The sequence below is a fragment of the Rattus rattus genome, chromosome 7 (assembly GCF_011064425.1).
Source record: "Rattus rattus isolate New Zealand chromosome 7, Rrattus_CSIRO_v1, whole genome shotgun sequence".
Taxonomy (NCBI): Eukaryota; Metazoa; Chordata; class Mammalia; order Rodentia; family Muridae; genus Rattus; species Rattus rattus.
The window spans coordinates 114,031,213-114,052,912 of NC_046160.1; the positions used below are offsets into that span (position 1 = coordinate 114,031,213).

Sequence of the window (21,700 nt, forward strand, 5' to 3'; positions counted from 1 at the left end):
AGGAGAGGAGGAGGGATGACTTCCGTTTTCCCGGAATTGCCCCGCCTATTTTCTTCCTTCTCCTTCCTTGGGATTGGCTGGCTGGTGCTCGGGCCCCTCCTTCTCGCGACGCCCCTGGCGGCCACTTTTCCCGCCTCCTCCAGGGCCACGCAGCGGAGCCCGGTGACAGTTGAGGATGGCCGGAGCCGAGAGTCCCACCGGGTGCCAGGCGGAGCTGGAGCCCGTGGTGTCGCTGGTGGACGTGCTCGAGGAAGACGAGGAGCTGGAGAATGAGGCGTGCGCCGTCTTGGGCGGCAGCGACTCCGAGAAGTGCTCCTACTCGCAGGTGCGCGTGGCCCGGCTGCTCCCGCCGACCTGCCTGTTTCCCGCTGGCGGCAGCCCGGCCCGCTCCGGGGCGGCCCTTTACTCTGTGGTTCCACAGCCCGGGCCCAGCTGCCCTTTGATCCTCAGCTTGTCACCACCAGGGCTGTCCTTCTGTTCTGCTGGCCATACACTGTAGGCTTCGGTCCTGGAGCAGCAGCTCTGTCCTCCAGTTGTCGCCTCTTGGTGGCCTGCTTTCCACGAGATTATTCTTGTGACCTCTTAAATCCAGATATTCTTCGCCCCACTTCTACCCCTAAAGAATGTTAAGGGACTAGATGGGAAAAGTAAAGAAAAATTGGGCCGAATTCGAAAGTCTTCCGGTGAGGGTGGGCTTCTGGACACTACTGTAGTCTAGTTTAACTGCTAGCTGCGCCTCCCCCCCCCTTTCCGGTTAAATGAAGTTCCGTGTATAAGTGCTGTATGACACCCCATCTCCCTCGGGAGTAGATCGAAGCCAGAACATCAGGTGGCCCAGGAAAACCAAGAGAGGAGAAAAGGATCTTCTTGGTGTTTCTGAACAAGAGTTTGAGGGGCTGGGATGTAGCGTTTACTGACGCTTACTATACATTTAAGTACTAAAGTGGAAAAGGGTGTGTAGGAAGGAAACTTAACAAGGATGAGAATTGGTGGAAGGAAACAGGCTAACTATGCCCATGGTTGGAGAGGAAGACTGGGGAAGGAGTGAAGGGGCTTGGAGTTAATTGTGTGGTGTGGACCGAAGTCATAACACTATTTTTCTTTGTTGACCAAGTTGGGTTTGCACTGCAAAATTGTTGGATTGTGTTTTTTTTTTTTTTTTTTTTTTTTTTCGAAGCTGGGGACCGAACCCAGGGCCTTGCGCTTTCTAGGCAAGCACTCTACCACTGAGCTAAATCCCCAACCCAAATTGTTGGATTGTTGAATAAGTCTTGTATCCCAGAAACTGTCGCACAGTAGTCGCTGGCATTTAAATCGAAGGATCGCTGTTAGGTTTCAAACTTTGGACAAAGGGGCTGCTGTGCCTATTTAACATATCAAAGAGGATGGTGGCCTCCAGGTTCTCCCTGTCCTTCTGTCCCTTCCGGAGCCCTCCTGACTGGGGCTGGGCTACCCTTCCCTCCACTTCCCTTCCCTAAATAATCCAACCGTTTTGTTTATCCAGCTCTCTTGGGTCTCTGGACTGTAGCACCTGGCTCCACATCCTTTCTCCCTGGCCTCTCTCTCTCCTTTCACAGGGCCCAGCTCAGGGTTGTTTAGACTCTGGACTCTCAGGTGTCCTCGCCCCGATGCTCTTCCTTTAATAATAAACTTTTTCTCTCCCACCACACCGAGGAACAGATATGTCCTTTCCTTCCTTTTTTATTTTTATTTTTTTCATTCAATGACCACTAAACCACATACACCACCCCTTCCTTGGAAGGAAAGAAAGGTCCTAAGGCTGTATGTGAGCTGTTTATTAATATACTTAGCTTTATAAAATATTCACTACAGTTGTTGTTGGAGATAGGATCTTATGTAGCCCAAATCTGCCTTGAATTCATAATTCTCTTGCCTTCACCTCTCAAAGTATTACAAGTGTACACCACCATGCTTGGCTTAAAGTCTTGTTCTTTTGTGGATTTTGCTGTGTTTTTTGAGACAGAGTCACATTGTGTGGTTCTAACTAGAATGAAACTCACTATGTAGCCCAGGCTGGCCTCACAAAGATCCATCTCCCTCCCAAGTGCTAGGATTAAAGGTCTGGTCATAAGTTTCTGTATATCTCTATAAGTATAGATATTAATAGTGATAATAATTATTTTCTTTTAGGTTTTTGAGACAGGGTTTCTCTGTGTAGCACTGGCTGTCCTGGAACTCACTCTGTAGCCTAGGATGGCCTTGAACTCCGAGGCCTTGCCTCTGCCTCTTGAATGCTGGCATTAAAATTGTGTGCCACCACTACTGCCTGACGGTACTTTTTTTGTTTTTAAGATTTATTTTTTAAGTATTTGTGTGGATATGTGCATGTGAGTGCAGGTGCCCTTGAAAGCAGAGGAGTCTGATCCCTCTGGAGCTGGAGTTACAGGGGTTGTGAGCTGCCCAGCGTATGTACTGGAAACCCAGTGCTAGTTCTCTGAGAGAGCTGTATGTGCTTTTAACCTCTGGGCCATCGCTCTAACTTCAAGTGGATTTTAAAAAGCGTATTTACTGCTGTGTGTGGGCATGTGTACCACAGCACATGGGCAGGCATACATCAGAGAACAACTTTGTGGAGTTACTTGTTTTCTCCACTGTTATATGGGTTCTGGAGATAGGACACAGGCTTCCAGGCTAAACACAACTAGTGACGTTACCCACGGAGCTACCTCACTGGCCCTGCAAATTCTTTAGTAAAATAGGAGCAAATTAAAGTAAAATAAACATTTGTGTAGTTGGACTGGCAAGGGTCAGTAAAGTACTTGCTGCACAAGCAGGAGGACCTGGGCTCTGTCCCCATAAGCACATAAAAGCCTGGCATGTTGGCATGGGCTGATAATCCCCTTTCTGGAGAGGTGTGTATGGCCCCTTTACCAACGTTTCTAAGTTTTGCTGTTTTTCCTTCAACTTTTAATTTTTAAATATTTTAAATCTACTGGTAACTTGAAAAAATAGTTTGGTATCTATATAACTTGCGAATGTATTGCTTTTAAACATTTGTCTACTGAATGCACTACCCCTTTTTATACTTCATTTCCTGACAGTAAGTAGTTGGCATCATTACATCTCCCCTTAAATTAAAACGACGAATTTTCCTCTTTGGTTGAATTATAAGCATTTTCTAAAGTAAAAAAGGTGTGCCAAGTGGTGGTGGTACACGAATTACCTAGCACTCAAGAGGCAGTGGCAGTCGATCTCTGAGTTCAAGGCCAGCATGGTCCTCACAGTGAGTTCCAGGGCAGCCAGGGATACACAGAGAAACCCTGTCTAGAAACACCCCCTCCCCCAAAAAAGTTTATTACTCTCTTAAACCTATGTAAACTCACCTTTATTTTCATGTGTTAAAATGATTAAACAGATTAAGTTTTTTACAAATTTAAACTTCCTATTGCTATAAGAAAAAAATTACCTAAAAACAAGCATCAGTGTAGATCTGGGGCTTGGAATCGTGTTTTTGATCCTTTGTTAACTATGTTTTCTTTCTGTCTTGTTTTGGGCTGGGCTTTCAGGGCTCAGTGAAGAGACAAGCGCTGTATGCCTGTAGCACCTGCACGCCAGAGGGAGAAGAGCCAGCAGGCATCTGTCTGGCTTGCAGTTACGAGTGTCATGGAAGTCATAAACTATTTGAACTGTACACAAAAAGGTAATGCTTTCCTGAGTGTCTTCCGAGTGTTCACGTTCTTTTGCAACCTCAGTGGCTTTTAATCTTGCTTTTTATTCAGAGTAATTGTGTGTGGGTAAAATTTAATATGGGAGGGAATTTTTAATTATGGAGACTAGCACAAACTTCTCATCTTTTTATTATTTTATTTGTGTGTGAGAGTGATACAGATATTTGTACTTTTAATGAGTAGTGATGTTCAGAATTGTAATTTGTAATTGTCTCTTTTTTTGTTGGAAAACTCCAATAAGATACATGACCATCAAAAAGCCACCAATTGGATTCTAGAAATGAGTCAGAAAGGGAACTATGATTGGTACTGAAAGAGTGATTAAGTTTGAAAGAAAATGTAAATATATGTTCTTCCTTTTTTCTTAATAGAAATTTTCGTTGTGATTGTGGAAACAGCAAGTTTAAAAATTTGGAATGCAAATTATTTCCTGTAAGTAAGCACTGTGATTACAAATGTACTTGGGATCAGGGATGGGGAAGTGGCTCAGTGGCCAAGAATACTTACTGCTCTTCCCATGATCCAGTTCAGTCCCAGCATCACAGCTACCTGTAAAAAAATAAAATGTTTTTTAAAGATGCACTTAATGAGCTGAGGTTGGTATTTACCAAAGTGTTAAAAAAATACCCCAAAATATTTTCCAAAACATTTACTCTTGAATATTTTTACTTTTATTTGGTTGGAAAAACTAGATAATGGGTTGAGAGTCTACAATGTACATTGCAGTTAATAGTACCGGTCTGGGAGGAGATGTTCTTTGGGCTGAATTTTACTTGTGTTGGTCATTGGTGCATGCTGAGGTTTCTAGAGCAAAGCATGCGACTGGATGAAGAGCTATGCTAAGACCCTCCCTGTAAAACAAAATCAGACAGTGCTTTCAAATAGTTGTAGGAAAACTGCAGAGAAGGAGACAGGCTGTAGTACACCAGCTTATTCATCTGTAACTGCTGAAAGCGCCATGTTCCTCCTTTAAGTTCATGACTGACTTTTTTTTTTTTCTTTTCTTTTTTTTTTTCGGAGCTGGGGACCGAACCCAGGGCCTTGCGCTTCCTAGGCAAGCGCTCTACCGCTGAGCTAAATCCCCAACCCCTTACCTTAATTCCCCACCCTTATGTTTTCTTTCTTTTTTTTTTTTTTTTCTGGAGCTGGGGACCCGAACCCAGGGCCTTGTGCTTGCTAGGCAAGCGCTCTACCGCTGAGCTAAATCTCCAACCCCTTATGTTTTTTTTTCTTTTTTTTTTTTTCGAGCTGGGGACCGAACCCAGGGCCTTGCGCTTCCCTAGGCAAGCGCCTACCACTGAGCTAAATCCCCAACCCTTATGTTTTTTCTTATATGAGTGCATTAAATAAATTTCTCCCAGTTGCTGCAAAGAAGATAGAGAAAATAAGGTGATTTTTTTTTTTTTGTCTCTGTAGCTTAAAAACAATTATTTGTCTAATAGTGACCTTTTTGTTGTTATTTGAAAGTTAATGACTGGCTTGTAGGAAGATTCTTAATGCAGCAATTTCCTAAATGTATAAACTTCATGGTGCATGGCCTAAATGTAGACATATATATATATATATATATATATACACATATACACATATATGTATACACATACATATATACACACACACATACATATATATGTATATGTATATATACATACATGCATATATGTATATGTATATATATATTTTTTTGACATTTATTCTCTTTCAGGACAAATCAAAGGTAAATTCTTGCAATAAGTACAATGACAACTTTTTTGGCTTATACTGCATTTGTAAGAGACCTTATCCTGATCCTGAAGATGAGGTAAGAGAATCAGAAGTTTAAAAAAAAACCTCAAAATGAACCAGGGTTTTACTGTTGCTGTTTGTTTTAGTTTTTGTTTATTTTTATATATCATAGAAATAAGATATTGGGGCTGGAGAGATGGCTCAGTGGTTAAGAGCACTGACTGCTCTTCCAGAGGTCCTGAGTTCAATTCCCAGCAACCACATGGGGGCTCACAACCATCTGCAATGGGATCCCATGCGTTCTTCTGGTGTGTCTGAAGAGAGCAACAGTGTACTCACATACATAAAAATAAATAAATCTTAACAAAAAAAAAAAGAAGAAAAGAAATAAAATATTGGAGAGGACTTTATTTTCCCACCCTCAGATATTTTCTAAGAAATCATAGGTGCTTTCCTCTGTGAAAGAAAATAAATATGCAAACAGGCTTCTTTCAAAATTTCCGTAACGGGGGCTGGAGAGATGGCTCAGTGGTTAAGAGCACTGACTGCTCTTCCAGAGATCCTGAGTTCAATTCCCAGCAACCACATGGTGGCTCACAACCATCTGTAATGGGATCTGATGCCCTTTTCGGATGTGTCTGAAGAGAGTGACAGTGTACTCATATAAATAAAACAAATAAATCTTAGAAAAGAAAAGAAGGGAGGTTTATTTAAAAAAACATTTCAGTAACAAGTGGAAGCAAAGTCCCAGAGTTGTTCTGTGCAGTCACTTCTTCAGCTTTTTTTGGTCAACTTCTGTAGTAAACAGTATACAACCCAGCTGGATGTGGTCGCGCATGCCTTAGTCTTAGCACTCAGGAGATACAGGCTGATATTCATTCACAAGTTCAAGGTCAGCCTGACCCACATAATGAGTTTCAAGCCAGTCTAGGCAACGTAAGGAGATCCTGTCTCTACAAGGTAGGAGGAGAAAACAAATGCGAGTCTGCCTTGTAGCTTCCTTAAGTCAGTTAACTGCTCTAGAGAATGGTTCTGTCTAGATGTCACTATACAGGCTTCAGTGCACGTCCACAGGCACCTACCTCTGTAGAGCACTCTAGGTGCTCTATAAGAGCATAGCTGTGGGTGTCTAAGAATCTTCTGTTTGTGTTTACAGTTGCGATCATGACTACCAAAGAGCTCAGCGGTAGTTATTTTGATAGTATTTCTCCTCCTCCCCTCCCTCCCTCCCCTCCCTCCCTCCCTCCCTCCCTCCCCCCTCCCCCTCCCTCCCTCCCTCCCCTCCCTTCCTCCCTCCCTCCCTTCCTTCCTTCCTTTCCATGGTGAAAGAAATGTATGTATTTAGACTTAGGCAGTGTAATTGGTTTCGATTGCCAATCAGTTGCCAACTTTGTTGGCAGCATCCAGAGCATCATACCAAGGAGTCACCCGGACACAGCCCACTTCTGCCTTCTCTCCCTCAGGCCTTATCAGGATATTGCCTTTGGCTAGCCACATCAGTGTCATGGCCTATTTGATCTCGTGCCTGTTGGCCTTGACATCACAGTGAACACAAGTGTGTTGTTGTCTTTCATCTTCTTCTGGCTGCCTCAGTGGTCGGGGAATTTGATGATGGCATAGTGGTCAAGCTTGTTTCTCTTGACTTGATGGTATTTGGATCTTGGGCTGTAGGAAGGAGGGTGGCACACAGATCTTCTTTTTGTAGCAGTGGATGCCTTTTAGCACAGCCAGCTTGGCTTTCAAGGCCTTCACTTTGGCTTTGGGTGGGAGGCAGACACTTTGATTTCAGTGCTATCTTGGCAAGAAAGGGAGACAGTTTTAGTGTGTAGCCCTGTCTTGTCTTAAACTCAGCCTTGAGTGCAGGGGTCGCATGGTATTTTTTCCTTAACACTCTTAACCACATGTATTATGGATCCTTTAATACCTCACCTTTCGGATAAAGATTGTGACTTGTTAGTGCCTTTAGAATAGTTTTACTTTATATATATGAGTTTTTTTTAAAAAGATTTATTCATTTATTATAAGTACACTGTAGCTGTCTTCAGACACACCAGAAAAGGGCATCAGATCTCATTACAGTTGGTTGTGAGCCATCATGTGGTTGCTGGGATTTGAACTCGGGATCTCTGGAAGAGCATTCAGTGCTTTTAACCGCTGAGCCATCTTTCCAGCCCGTATATGAGTGTTTTATCTGTGGGCATGTAGGTATACCAAGTGGGTGCCTGGTGCACATGGAGGTCAGCAGGGCTTCGGATCCCCTAGAACTAGAGTTGTTAGCCGCTCTATGGGTGCTGTTCACTGGTCTCGGTTCTCTGCTAGAGTAGCAAGTGTTCTTAACCACTGAGTCATCTCCCTAGCTGTGAATGAGAGTCCACAGTGTTCTGAGATTTGGAGGGATCTATAATGATCTCTGTGGCTTTCCGTATCCTTAGCCAGTGCTCTGTCTGCATATTTACTGATCTGAAAGAGTACTTTGGCATAGAGAGGAGTTAACGTCCACCTTTCTGGCTCTTTAGTCATCTGAGACTATAATTATTGAAACAAAATGTATACAAGGGGACATTTGAAGTGTCTTTAACAAATAATATCCTTTAGAACTGGTTATTTTTAAGAATGGGATAAAATATTTCTCATGGTACTTTTGAAACAGAAGACTCCCTTCCTCCAGAAAAGTAATAAATTAAGAGACAGAATACAAAACAAAATGAAACTTTATTGTCTATCTGTCTGTCTGTCTCTTAAGAAAACACCACAGAAAAGGGACAGGAAAACAATAATATGTTAACTAGTGCTGGTATGAGAACCTAAGATAATGAGAAAATCACCTCCACACTCTACTCTTGGTGAGGGATTTTCCTAGTGTTGGCTAGCAAGGAACTTCGATAATCACTTGCGAACTCCTTCATGTAGAACGGACTCATGAGTGTTCTCAAGTGGATGGGTTTCTCATAGAGCTGCTGGACAATTACCTAATTTTTAATTTTACTATGGGCCAGATTTATGTCCATACTCTAGAATTAAAAGCAATCATTAACAATTTTTTTGTCAGGTTCCAGATGAGATGATACAGTGTGTGGTCTGTGAAGACTGGTTCCATGGCAGGGTAAGCAAGACTCTGACCCTTTAAGATGAGTCCCACGGAGCATAATGGTGCATGCCTGCCATTGTAGCACTTAGTGGGTGAGGGAGAAAGATCAGAAGTTCAAGGCCAGGGGTTGGGGATTTGGTTCAGTGGTAGAGCGCTTGCCTAGGAAGCGCAAGGCCCTGGGTTCAATCCCCAGCTCAAAAAAAAAAAAAAAAAAAAAAAAAAAAAAAAAAAAAAAAAAAAAGAAGTTCAAGGCCACCCTCAGCTACTTGAAACCCTGTCTGTCTCAAATAAATGGTGCTGGGAAATTGCTCACTGGATCAAAGAGCCCACCTTTAATTCTAGAACTTGGGAGGCAGAGACTGGCCAGTTTGGTTTACATAGCAATTTCCAAGTCTGCCAGTGCCTACAGAGTGAGGCCCTGTCTCAAAATATTTTTCTGTTTTATTTTATATTCCTTTTGATGAGGATGTGACCAGTGTAGTTTTGCTCTATCTGTTTATAAAATAAGCACATTCTAGAGGACTTGGCGATCACAGAAAGCATCTGGGTTTCCATTCCACAGCATCTTGGTGCCATTCCCCCTGAGAGTGGGGATTTCCAGGAGATGGTGTGCCAGTCTTGTATGAGGCGCTGTTCTTTTTTGTGGGCTTATGCTGCCCAGTTGGCAGGTAAGTGTTTCTGTGAGGTTGATGTGACACAAATTTGTACTCATGAAATGTGTGTATTTAATCCAGAATTTCTAGTAGCTATTTTAAACTGGACTTTAGAGAGATCTAGAAACATCCAGCTATGTCCCTCTTCCACCCGGTGCTTTTAGACTGGTTGGGAGCCTACCAGGAAGAAATGTGAATACCATGATGCAGAGTATTGGTGTGACAGAGTTGGAGAAAGTGCAGGAGGTAGTATTTGGATGGGATTTTGAAGGATAAATAGAACTAAAGTACGTATTAAATATATGACATGTCTTGAAGGGATTGGCATCATAATTCTTAGTGTTATGACAATGCTGTAGACTTGTCAAAAATGGATACATATTGCTCACAGTTCTTAAAGCTGACATTAAAGGTCAAGGTGACTGATGTGAAGGCCATTCTTCATACATGGGCTTTCTGTGTGTCCTCAAGCCATGGGGAGAACATACAGTCTCCTCTAGGAATGTTAATTGCAGTTGTGATGGAAGGCCCTGTGACCTAATCACCTTCTAAAAGCCGTACCTTGTAATACTGGAGGTTGACGTTTAACATTCAGATTTTGTGATGTGTGTGTATTCACCCATAGCAGATGGGGGAACAGTATGTAATGAGGTAACACACCAAGAAACGGAGTAAAAACACAGCATGGTAGGTAGCTCTGTTACTGATTGCACTTACACCGGGCATATATCCTGCTGTGCCATCTTGATTTCCCGTGCTCACCTTAGGGACTTCCATATAAGCTGCAAGTGGTAGGGCTGTGCCTAAGATCTCCCACACTGGCAGCCTCAGGGTGGCTCGGTCACAGCTCTTCTTTTCATTCTCCCCCCAGATACTGCTCACTTTTTACAGACACTTGAGCTGTATGTATTTCCCACAGGATTTCCTTTGTTCTTTTGGCTGGTTGGTTGTTCTGTTGTGTCTGTAGTCCTAAGGATCAAACCCAGACCCTTACATGTGCTAGGTAGGAGCTTGCTACTAAGTCTCCCCCAGCACTGTCTGGCTGTTTTTTTTCTTTCTTTCTTATATGTTGAGTACACTGTCACTGTCTTCAGACACACCAGAAGAGGACATCAGATCCCACTGTAGATGGTTGTGAGCCACCATGTGGTTGCTGGGAATTGAACTCAGGACCTCTGGAAGAGCAGTCAGTGCTCTTAACCACTGAGCCATCTCTCTAGCTCCTGGGCTGTTTTTTCAAGGTAGGGTTTCTGTGTCATAGAGGCTGGCCTCAAGCTCCTGGGTCCTCATCCTTGTGTGTCTGGGTTTCCTTTGTCCTTCCCTTCCTGTCAGGAGCTTTGCCCTTGATTACAGCACCATTACCCAGCATAGCTCCTTTGCCATATTCTTTCTGATTCTCCTTTCAACTAAAACCTCATGTTTTTCCAAATTGTCTTTTTCCTGTTTTTAGTTAAATCCCTTCCCACTGCCTTGTTTAGGTAGCCCTTGTTTTACCAGCTGTAGTATGTTCTGTATACACGGTGCTGGTGTAGTCCTGCATGCTTTTCAGGGAACCATTTATTTGGCTAGGCAGGCGTACTGGTAAGAGTTACAAAGATTCTGGTTGCCTTGTTTCCTACTCTGAGATATTTGAATAGTGTGACTTCTTGATCGGAGAGTCTATGGACAGCTTTGTTGTGTGTGTGTCATTGAACCCACAGTCACCAGATTACCTGCTGAAGATGATGGGCTGCTGCTGAATGCTGCTGGGATGGGAGATCAAGATGTTATCAAGCCTGCAAATGGAGCTCACCAAGATAAGACCCTGAAAGAGGATGTTCCGGAACAGGGAAGGGATGCTGACAAGGAGGTGAAAGCTGAGCGGGATGACGAGCCCTGCACCAGCTCCAGCTCTCAGGCTCACCTCCAGGTCGCTCTTGAGCTTCCAGCCACACCCGAAGCCAATCTGAGGGCTACACGATAGCATAGCCAGGACAGTGCTGGGCCTGAAGTCTGATCCCAGACCCACAAGAAGGCGCTGGGTATGGGCATAAGTTGGCAAAGTGCTTGACTTTAGTTCTCTTGCGCAGTTTGCATCGGAATCCCAGTACTGGGATGTTGGAGATGAGAGGATTCCTGGAGTTTGCTGACAGACATTCTAGCCAATCAGTGAGCTTTAGGTTCAGTGAGAGACCCTATTCAAAACATAGAGAAATTGATTGAAGAAGACCCTTGATGTCAGTGTCCTTCCTACAAACACACACACACACAGACACACGCACGCCAGAGCTGGGAACATCCACAAACATAATAACATTATTTCTTTAAACTTAAAAATACAAAAGCTCGGGGTTGTGGAGTTAGCTCAGTGGTAGAGCACTTGCCTAGCAAGTGCAAGGCCCTGGGTTCGGTCCCCAGCTCCGAGAAAAAAAAAACAACAAAAAAACAAAAACTCACTTCAAAACTTAATTTTATTTCAGACAGTATTTAAGAATGAAAATATCAAAACCGAGCCTCAGTCTGGCTGCAGACTTCAGGAACTCCAAGCCAAGCAGTTTCTAAAGAAAGATGCTGCCACCTATTGGCCCTTGAACTGGCGCAGCCGACTATGCACCTGCCAAGACTGTATGGTGAGTGTCCAGTCCGGCTGCACTTGATGCTCACAGATTAGACACTGCAAGACTTGTTCATGGATCAATACAGGAGTTCAGGGGACACTGATTTCCTATGGGCCAAATTTATGACTTGAAGACCCAGTTCTTGTAGGGGAAAATAGGAATTATGTGATACTTCCTGTCAAGTTTTAGTAGAAAACAGTTCTGGGGCTGGAGAGAGGGCTCACCTGGTAAGAGCACGTCTCTCGAAGAGGACCTGGTTCAGTTGTAGCATTCTCATGGTGGCTCACAAGTATCTGTACTCCAGGTCCAGAGGATCATAGCTTCTGGCTCTGTGGGCACCTACCTTCATGTGGTGCACTGACACATGTCCAGGCAAAATACCCATGCATATAAAAATAATTTTAAAAACCAGTTCTTTTCTTTGTATCATAGAATTGCTTAGAAGCCTAAGAGCTTGGAAGTTAGTAAACTAGTAGATTTTAAATTCAGACTACATAGACCAAATATCATGTGGAAGTTGGAAGATTCTGAAAAAATTCTGGTCCAAAAGTATACATTTAACAGGCAACTTTGAAGCTCACAATTTTCTAGGTGTGAATTTTAAAAATTTAGAGTTATTATTTATTGTAAATGAGGGAACTGGAATTTTTTTTTAAGAAAATGTATGGAGACCTAGACGTCCTGTTCCTGACAGATGAATGTGACACAGTTCTGGCTTACGAGAACAAAGGCAAGAGTGACCAGGCAACTGACAGAAGGGACCCTTTAATGGACACCCTCAGCAGCATGAACAGAGTCCAGCAAGTGGAGCTCATCTGTGGTAAATACTGTTCATAATTATGCAGGAAAACGTATGATCATCTGTTTCTGACTAACAAAAATTAGAATTACATAGTAGACCTTAGCTGCTGTTTGATCTTTAATAATGCCGAATAGTTTAGTTGTTGTTAATGATCATTACCAATGGATCATTAACATTTCATGCTAGACTAATGTTTAAGGAACTACAGTTTTTGCCAGGTAGCAGTGGTACACACCTTTAATCCCAGAACTTGGGAGGCAGAGGCAGGGGGATTTTTGTTAAGTTTGAGGACAATTTGGTTTACATAGTAAGCTTCAAGACAGTGTAGAGACTGTCAAAAAGATAGGCAGGCAGGTAGAAAGGAAGGAGGGAGGGAGGGAAGGAAAAGAAAGAAGCTACAGCACAAACTTTTAACTAAGGGTAGACATCTGAACACAGAATAATGGTGAGAGTGTTTCACCCTTTTAGAAGAGTTTCCACTGAACACCGTATCATCCTTAGGGAAGTGGTGGTTTTGAGAGTCCTATGGTGCTTGATGCTTTACAGGAAATCATGAAACCCCAGCATGCTCTGGTGATTAGGGTTTCAGTTATAGCCACTTTGCACTTGGATTCTACAACCTTTGTGTCCCCTTTATAGCACTGATCATTTCCCTTACTTGTAATCAATTGTTTTTTTTCCCCTTCATTAGATTAAAAACTTAGTTTTTCTTAGTTGATATACAAGTAATAGACTTCATTGTGATGTTTTCATATGAATATACCACTCTTTTGGGTCAGTTCTGGAAGCATACACATATACACACACACACACACACACACACACACACACACACACACTCTCTCTCTCTCTCTCTCTCTCTCTCTCTCTCTCTCTCTCTCTCTCTCTCAGAACCTGACTTTTTCAGTGATAAGGGCTGTGTTTAAGAGATTGATAAGCTGTGATAATGCCTCAGATGTGCAAAACTTGAGTGAGCACATGAGTTTAAAGCTGTCTGATGAGGTTGGAGGAGACAGTGGTGTACTCCTTTAGCCCTAGCACTGGGGAGGCAGAGGCAAGCTGGTCTCTGTAAGTTTGAAGCCAGCCTGATCACTACTCACTACAGAATGAGTTCTCGGCCAGCCAGGATTACACAGAGAAATCCTGTCTTAAAAATAGCAAAGCAGCAACAACAGTAGCTGTCTGATGAGTCCAAGGTTAGTTGAGGGGCTTGACTTACTGAGAAATTAGGAGCCCTTTGCAGAAGGCTCAGCTAGTGTTTATAAAATGAGGATATTTCTGGGAGGTGTTTGTTCCCAGATACCAAAATGAGGGAAGCCAGACTTGAGAGGAGTGGGGAACAAGATTCTCTGGATTTTAAGTAAGAAAACATTGGTATAAACTGTTACAAATTTGCCTAGCAATGGTAAAGTTTTTAAAAGTATATGGCCTATGTGAATTTGAGGTATTTTGTGCTTTTGATTTAGAATACAATGACTTGAAGACTGAACTTAAGGATTATCTGAAGAGGTTTGCTGATGAAGGCACGGTATGTTGAGTTCAAGAACCTTTCTCATAGCCTTTTTAGCTTAAATGAATTGTTCATTTTCTTTAAGGTTAAAAAGTTGATAGGGGAAAAAAAGATTAAAATAATACCAGACATTGTGGCACATGAGCCCAGCACTTGAGAAGCAGAGGCAGGTGAGTCTATGAGTGTGAGGCCAGCCTGGTCTACAGAGTGAGCTCCAGGACAGCCAGGGCTTCACTTGGAAACCCTGCCTTGAAAAACCAAACCAAGCAAACAAAAGAAAGCACAACCTAAATGAGTACTTGAGTTCCTTTTCACTGCCTATCTCAGCTTCCGAGGGCTGGGGTCACAAGGATGGACCCCTGCCTGGCTGAGGAGCTGCAAGTTTAATGCAAAAACTACGTACTAGGTGTTGGCAGGCCAAGGAGGGTCAGTCAGGGAGAGCAAAATATCAAGAGCAGGATAGTTACACAGGTCTGACTGTAGTAGAGGACTACTGGAAGGAATCTGCTAATTCAGATCCTGGGAAGGGGAACGGGAAGACGACTCAGCAGAAACAGTTAAAGTTGGATTCTGAGAAGCCCAGAGTTGGAAGGAGACTCACAATCATGTGCTAAAATGTTCTCCTGTGTAGTAAGTCTGTACTTTTTGTTGTTGTTGTTTTAAAGATTTTTTTGTTGTTTTATGTATATGAGTGTTGCCTCTATGTATGAATATGTACCACATGCATGCCTTATCCCCAAGGAGGCCAGATGGAGTTGGATGCCCTGAATCTGGAAGTACAGGCTGTTGTGAGCCATCAGGTGGGTGCTGAGAACCACGCACAGGTCCTCTGCGAGAGCAGCCACTGAGTCATCTCTTCAGCACCAGTAGTCTGTACTGTAAGATACGTGACTGCAAGATGTTTAATGCTTTAGAATTCTGGGGCTGGAGAGATGGCTCAGGGGTTAAGAGCACTGACAGCTCTTCCAGAGGTCCGGAGTTCAATTCCCAGCAACTACATGGTGGCTCACGACCATCTGTAATGAGATCTGATGCCCTCTTCTGGTGTCTGAAGACAGCGACAGTGTACTTATATGTAATGAGTAAGTAAATCTTTAAACATAGAATTCTGGGTAAGTTCCCAGTCTTCACTGCCCGAGTGTGTGGCAGAGCTCACCTTCATCTCCGTGGCCTGAGGCTGCTGTTTTGGACGCAGGCAGCTGGGTGAGGCCCTCGGGTGCACTGCTGCTGCCTTCTTGGAAGCAGTCCTGCCAGTCTACTTGGGCTCTGCCTTGGTCCTCATGGATGAGGGAGGCCATGTCTCTGGGATTCCAGACAGGGGCTAACATGCTGTTTCTGTAAAAGGAGTTTTAAAGTCAGTACTAAAAGGCTCTTGTCCCAAATGGTACTGATTTTGTTGAGACAGAGTCTCACTCTTTAGTGATGGCTAGCCTGGTACTCTTTTGATAGACCAGGCTGGCCCTAAACTCAGAGAACCACTTGTCTCAGCCTCAGTGCTGGGATTAAAGGTGTGCGTGTGTGTCATCATGCTCAGCTCTGCCTTTTTGTGCTCCAGCCCTGCTTGTCCACATCTGGTGGGTTACAGCTGTGCTTCCTTCCTTTGCTGCAAAGTCTCTACGTGATCTTCTCGCTAGAACTGAATGTGTCATGGGAGCAGTACGGCTTTTGCCTCATGTGTAACCTCTGCACTCTTCAGACCCTTAGGGTGCTGAGAGAGCCAAGCTCTCCATCTGATTCTGCTGTACTTTGGTCGTAGTGCTCTTTGTTGATTTTATGGTGTAGCATGGCGATGGCTGAGCAGGTAAAAGCCCTTGCTGTGTAACGCTCGTGGACCTGAGTCCACGTTCCAAGATGCGAGGAAAAGGCTTGGTATACTTGCACGCATCTGTAACCCTGTTCTGTGGAGGCAGAAACCGGAAGACTGCAAGAGCTTCTCAGCTTCCAGCTAGCGCAGCTTCAGTGGAGATCCTGCCTCAAAGGAATACAGTGCAGAGTGATTGTTGCAGGAGACCTGATGTTCTCCTGGGGCTTCTTTCTGTATGTATATACACCCAGGAACACATACCTGAGAATGCACCCTACTTCCTTTCTCTTTCAAAATCATATTAGAAAAAAATGTCTTTTTCAGTTTACAATTTGAGAGAAAATTTTACACTTAATGTGATAATTTAAAATAACTGAAAATGTAATTTTAAAAATTATTTGGGGCAGGCCAATGCTGGTGGCACATGACTTTAATCCTAGCACTTGAGAGGCACCGGCAGGTGGATCTCTGTGGGTTTCAGGACAGTTGGGGCTACATAGTGAGACCCTGTGTCCAAAGGAGGGGGCAGTATTTGGGGGGCAATAGATATGGCTTAGCAGTTAGGAGGGCTCCTCTTCCACAGGACCCAAGTTTGCTTCTCAGCATCCACAGGGCAGCTCATAACTGTCTGTAACTCCAATTCCAACACTTTCTACTGGCCTCTGTGGGCACTGAATACATTTGGTGCACAGACATGCAGGCAAAGCGCCCATGCACATAAAACAGTATACACATATTTTAATTATTTGTGTGGCCAGTGAGATTGTTCAATGGATAAGGACATCTGCCATTAGGTTTGGTGACCTGGTGGGGCCCACACAGTGGGAGGAGAGGACTCCTGAGAGTTGTTCTCTGACCTTCGTACATGCGCTTCCCCTAGTAAATAGGTGAGCGTGACTGAAGACAGCTAGAACTTGGAATTTGCCTCTGGTGTGTGCCAGCGTTGTCTCCTACTGTGCACAGCGCCTGGGAAATCATGGCGTTTTCTCTCATGGCTTACTGTTAGTGTTTGTAACTCAAGGTCAGGACAGATCCTTTTGCTCACGTGCATTCAAGTGCATCTTCTTCTGTTCCCTTCCTCCTCCTCCTCTCCCCATCCTTCCTTCCTCCCAATAAAAGATAGGAAGAAACCTGTCTTGTGATGGCCGCAGTAGACAGAAGGGATAGGTTTTCTCAGCTTAACCTCATTTTAACCCATGTTTCCCTTAGTCTCAGTATTAGACACCTTTGCATGTGAAGCTTTAAATCCTCTGTTATGACTTAAAAGCAGTGCATCCATAATTCGACTTGGTCTTGAGGGGTTTTCTTTATTTTCTCCCCAACCATCTTTTTTAGACTCAAGGTACATTAAAAAGACATTTTTTTTTTTCTTTAAGGAAAGATATTCTTCCCCATCAGTATAGAAGAAAGCACAAATCCAAGCTGAGTGTGGTGGTACAACACCTTATTCCCAGCACTTGGGAGGCAGAGGCAATGGCTCTCTTTGTGTTCCAGGCCAGCCAGGGCTACATAGTGCGGCAAGAAAGCACAGACCGAGAGCAGAGTACTTTGTTCTGTTGTGCTCTGAAGACCAGAAGGAGCGCTGTGCTGCTGAGCATGTGCAGTGACCTTAGGGCTCTCGGACCTGATGGGTCAGCTGATTCTTACTAACCGTGTACCGTGTGCATGCATCGTAGATTGTAGCTCACCTGATCTTTAAGAGGCTCTGTTAGATGGATGCTGCTTTTATTAGTTTTCATGGGCAGATGCTGACGTAGGTGATGTAAACTGAGGTTTGAGCCATTCTTCTCTGCTGCCTGGCTGTGTGACTGAGTAGTCAGCTTCTGTGGGCCTTGGGGAGCATTTCTGTAAAAGGGGGGTGTTAACTATACGCTGAGACACAGAGGCCTCCGTCAAATGTGGTTTGCCTTAGGATTTGTCCCACTGCTGTGAAAGGAAAACATTGCCACTGAGTCAAAACTGCTTTGAGTTGTAAATCTGCAACTCTTGTCAGTGACAGCCTCGGATCACCACAGTTTCAGAGGGCAGTGAACCTATCCACATTTAATCCTGTGGTGAGTGGAGGTGTGCCTGCAATTCTTTTTTGTTTTATTTTTGTTGTTTTTGAAACTTTCACATTAGGTAGCCCAGGCTGGCCTTGAACTTGTGGCTGTCTACCTACACTGGATCACAGACTGTGCCCCCAGGGTAGCCTTCCTACCTCAGGAATTAACCAGTGGGGTCCTCTTGCTTGTGAGTGCTCTGCCGACCTTGACCTCTAGTTGCTATTGTAGAATGTAGTTCCCTTTCAAATTTTGCTTTTCACCAACAGGTTGTTAAGAGAGAAGACATTCAGCAGTTCTTTGAAGAGTTTCAATCAAAAAAGAGAAGGCGAGTGGACGGGCTGCAGTATTACTGCAGCTAGAGCGGAGGGCTATGCTTCCTCAGTCAGCTTCACGGAAATGCCACTGTTCCGGAATAAAGAGACCTGTGTCACACTTGGTTCCCTTTCCATCCTCCCGTGGCCTCAGGCCCCCTTCTCCTTAACAGTAGCTGTAGTGTTTACGCTGGCCTCTCAACAAGCATCCTCTATGACTCAGCTCATTCCACCGTCTGCAGCTTTCCTGTCCAGGATACCCAGGAGTTTTGCTTATGTTTTAAGAAGTTTGATTTGATCTTGAGAAAGCAAATTAGCTTCTTTTTTAGCAGTGTGTTCCATGACTTCCAAATGTGTGTCCATAGAGCTATTGCTTCTGGGTCCTCTGTGTCTTGCAGGTTCTCTTCCTGTCAGCCTGAACCTCTGTGGGAACAACCCTCTCTGCCCCCATGATCACGGTGCCTTGGGTCAAAGCTTCCTCAAGCCTGCTCTGCCAGTGCTCTCAGTGCTTTCTGAGATTTGATCATGGCTTGAAGTGATGGGAACTTTCCTCTGTACCAAACAACCTTCAGAGTGGCCAGGACTGATCTGATTGGAGGTTGACTCGGCAGGATTGAGGAAGCGAGCCTTTGTTCTGAGTTTCGCTGATTAGTTTAAAGTGAAATTTCATTACCATTCTAATGGTCCTCAAACCCCAGTGTTAGTACTGTAATGCTCCCAGGGCTTCCGGGAAACCACTCATGTGAGAGCCCCTCTGCTGCTGCCTAGAAATGACTAGATCCTACCCCTGACAAGTGGGTGCTTTACAGAGTCCTCTGGTTTCTTACATTATCAGGGATATGCATACGCATATATTAAAAATGGACCTATTTTGATACTGTTCTGTTAGGAAAATGTTATTGGAACCCTAGTAAGTTATTTTTTCCCTTGAATCTGTGCTAAAGGCAAAGAAGTATACTGAGTGACCTTAGTGGTAAGTGGGGGAGAGGCAGCCCTTCAAGAGAGACGGAGGACTCCAGCCAAAGCCTCAGTTATATACACATTGAGTCTTTGTATGCAAACAGTGTGCCCAGCCACTCCCCTTCTGGCTGGTCTGAAGGTCTTCCTGGATTGTATAAAACCCTGTGTTTGAGGGAAGTCTTTCAGATGGTATGAAGTCTTTTTAAAGTTCCCTCAGTCTATGTGGAAACATCTTTTGATCCACAAAGACCTAACTTGTACCCTCAAGAGGAACAAGGTCTTCCCTAGCACACTGAGATACATTAAAGACATTTTAGGCCACGCGTTGGTGTGTGAGCAGCAGTTGTATGCATGAATACTCTTCAATTCCTGGACAAGATGAAGTAGTCTACAAATAAGGCCTCAGGAAATGGCATGGCTCCTGTACTGTGTAAAGCCTGCAGCCTTCTAGTGACAGATCCTGTGAAGACTGCTACGTGGAGCTGGAAGGTTCTTCAGGCTGCAGGCAAAGCCTGTGTGCACTGAGCTGGCCTCCTGGATAGGGCTCAGTTAAAAACCTCCGGTGCCTACAGCCTAGGGATCCTCCAAGTCTGAGGTTGTTTTGAATTTGAGAGTTGCACTTTTCACGTTACCAGCATGTTGTCCTCAAAATTTGTATCTTCCCAGATGTCAGATTAACTACCAAAAAGTTGTCTGCCCTTTATAGGTCAGCACCAAGGTGTAGCAGTAGTGTCAGTGAGCAGCAAAAATGCAAACCGCCATTGTTGAAGGGCTTGCCTAAGAAAGGTTCCCCACTTAACCAGAAAACCTCTTTTTGTACCTGTTCACAACTAGTTTTCTTAACTATTCTCATAGAGATGGTTTGGGCCAACATGTGGCAGTTGATATTAATGCATGTTTTATGCAGAAGAAAATGTGATACCAGTTGCTTTTAAGGAATTCTGGCATTGTATGTACATTTTTGTAGAAATTATTACTCAACATACTTCAATCAGGTTTCTGTAAAATCCAAATTAAATCAATTCAAAATAGTTGTTTTCTGATTGTTCTTGATCCTGTCTGTTTTTAACTCGTTCTGGTCCTATCCAAGTCTGCGAGGCCTCTGTCTGCTGGTGATGTGTCTGCCTACAGCTTTCTGACCCTAAGTTCCCGGTTCAGGATTGGAGGCAGTTCATTTTGTGCCCGCTACACTATAAAATGGGTCCTGGCTCTGGGGGAATGGCTCAGTGGGGTTAAGAGAGTTTGCTCAATTGTGACCTGAGTTCAAATCCCAGGACCTACCCCAAAATGAGTATGGTTGTACTCAAATGTTGGTAGCCCCAGTCACTGTTGAGTGGTGGACATGAGGGTTATAGGGCTACCAGCCTAGGTCCAAGTTCAGTAATGGATGCTGTCAGAGAGATGGGGGAGATACTGTCCACAGTCAGGTGAATGAAGTGTTCTCTCTCATTCTTGAGCTATTCCTATAGTTGAAACCCTGATGGGCATTCTTGGAGCCTGGAAAGGTGCCCTCGGATGTAGCCAGGAATTACTACCAATCTGGATAGGATGGCTAAAAGGGACCCAAGCCTTAGAAATTAACAAGTGTTTGTTTTTTTTGAAGATTGTGAGTACACTGTCACTTTCTTTTTTTTTTTTTTTTGGTTCTTTTTTTCGGAGCTGGGGACCGAACCCAGGGCCTTGCGCTTCCTAGGCAAGGGCTCTACCACTGAGCTAAATCCCCAACCCCACACTGTCACTTTCTTAAGACACACCAGAAGAGGGCATCAGATCCTGTTACAGACTGTTATGAGCCACCATGTGGTTGCTGGGAATTGAACACAAGACCTTTGGAAGAGCAGTCAATGCTGTTTACCGCTTAGCCATCTCTCCAGCCCTTACCAAGTGTTTTAAGTCACTTGGTTCTGTATTTGTAGTAGGGGATGGCAGTCTGGAAACCATGAGCTAGTGATGTGCCAGGCATCCTGACCAAGGAACAGCAGCAGATGGACATATTGGACCTGTCAAATGGCCTTGCAAATTCCTAGGTTTCTGGTCAAACATGAATGCTATAGTCAGTTACTGCAGAGACATGTAAGTGCTCTGAGTGCTGAGAATGTCAGCCCTAATGAAGATGTCTATTGTGCGCCTTCTAAGGGTTAGGCAAAGAAAGGGGTAGAAGGAATGAGCATGGAGGATGGGGTGGAGTGATGTGGAATGCTATCTTCTGTGACTCTTGAAACAAAAAACAATAGATGAGGGGGCTGGAGAGATGGCTCAGCGGTTAAGAGCACCCGACTGCTCTTCCAGAGGTCATGAGTTCAATTCCCAGCAACCACATGGTGGCTCACAACCATCTGTAAAGAGATCCGATGCCCTCTTCTGGTGTATCTGAAGACAGCTACAGTGTACTCATATAATAAATAAATCTTAAAAAAAAAAACAAAAAAAAAAAACAATAGATGAAAATGTTTTGAGAAATGAAGTAGTATTTAGTCTTTTCCCTTTAATTTGAAGAGGTAATATAGGTCATGTGA

At 44.0% G+C, this 21,700-nt stretch overlaps 1 protein-coding gene across 1 annotated transcript; it reads left to right on the top strand.

The window, feature by feature from the left end:
• The first annotated feature begins 11 nt into the window (after positions 1–11).
• Ubr7 (ubiquitin protein ligase E3 component n-recognin 7) lies at positions 12–20,215 on the top strand. Its single transcript, XM_032908281.1, has 11 exons — positions 12–325; positions 3,528–3,661; positions 4,061–4,121; positions 5,395–5,490; positions 8,464–8,517; positions 9,065–9,170; positions 10,856–11,064; positions 11,615–11,764; positions 12,410–12,572; positions 14,021–14,082; positions 18,180–20,215. The coding sequence occupies exons 1-11, from the start codon at positions 176–178 to the stop codon at positions 18,270–18,272; spliced, it is 1,278 nt and encodes a 425-aa protein (XP_032764172.1). The 5' UTR covers positions 12–175; the 3' UTR covers positions 18,273–20,215.
• Positions 20,216–21,700: the final 1,485 nt, after the last annotated feature.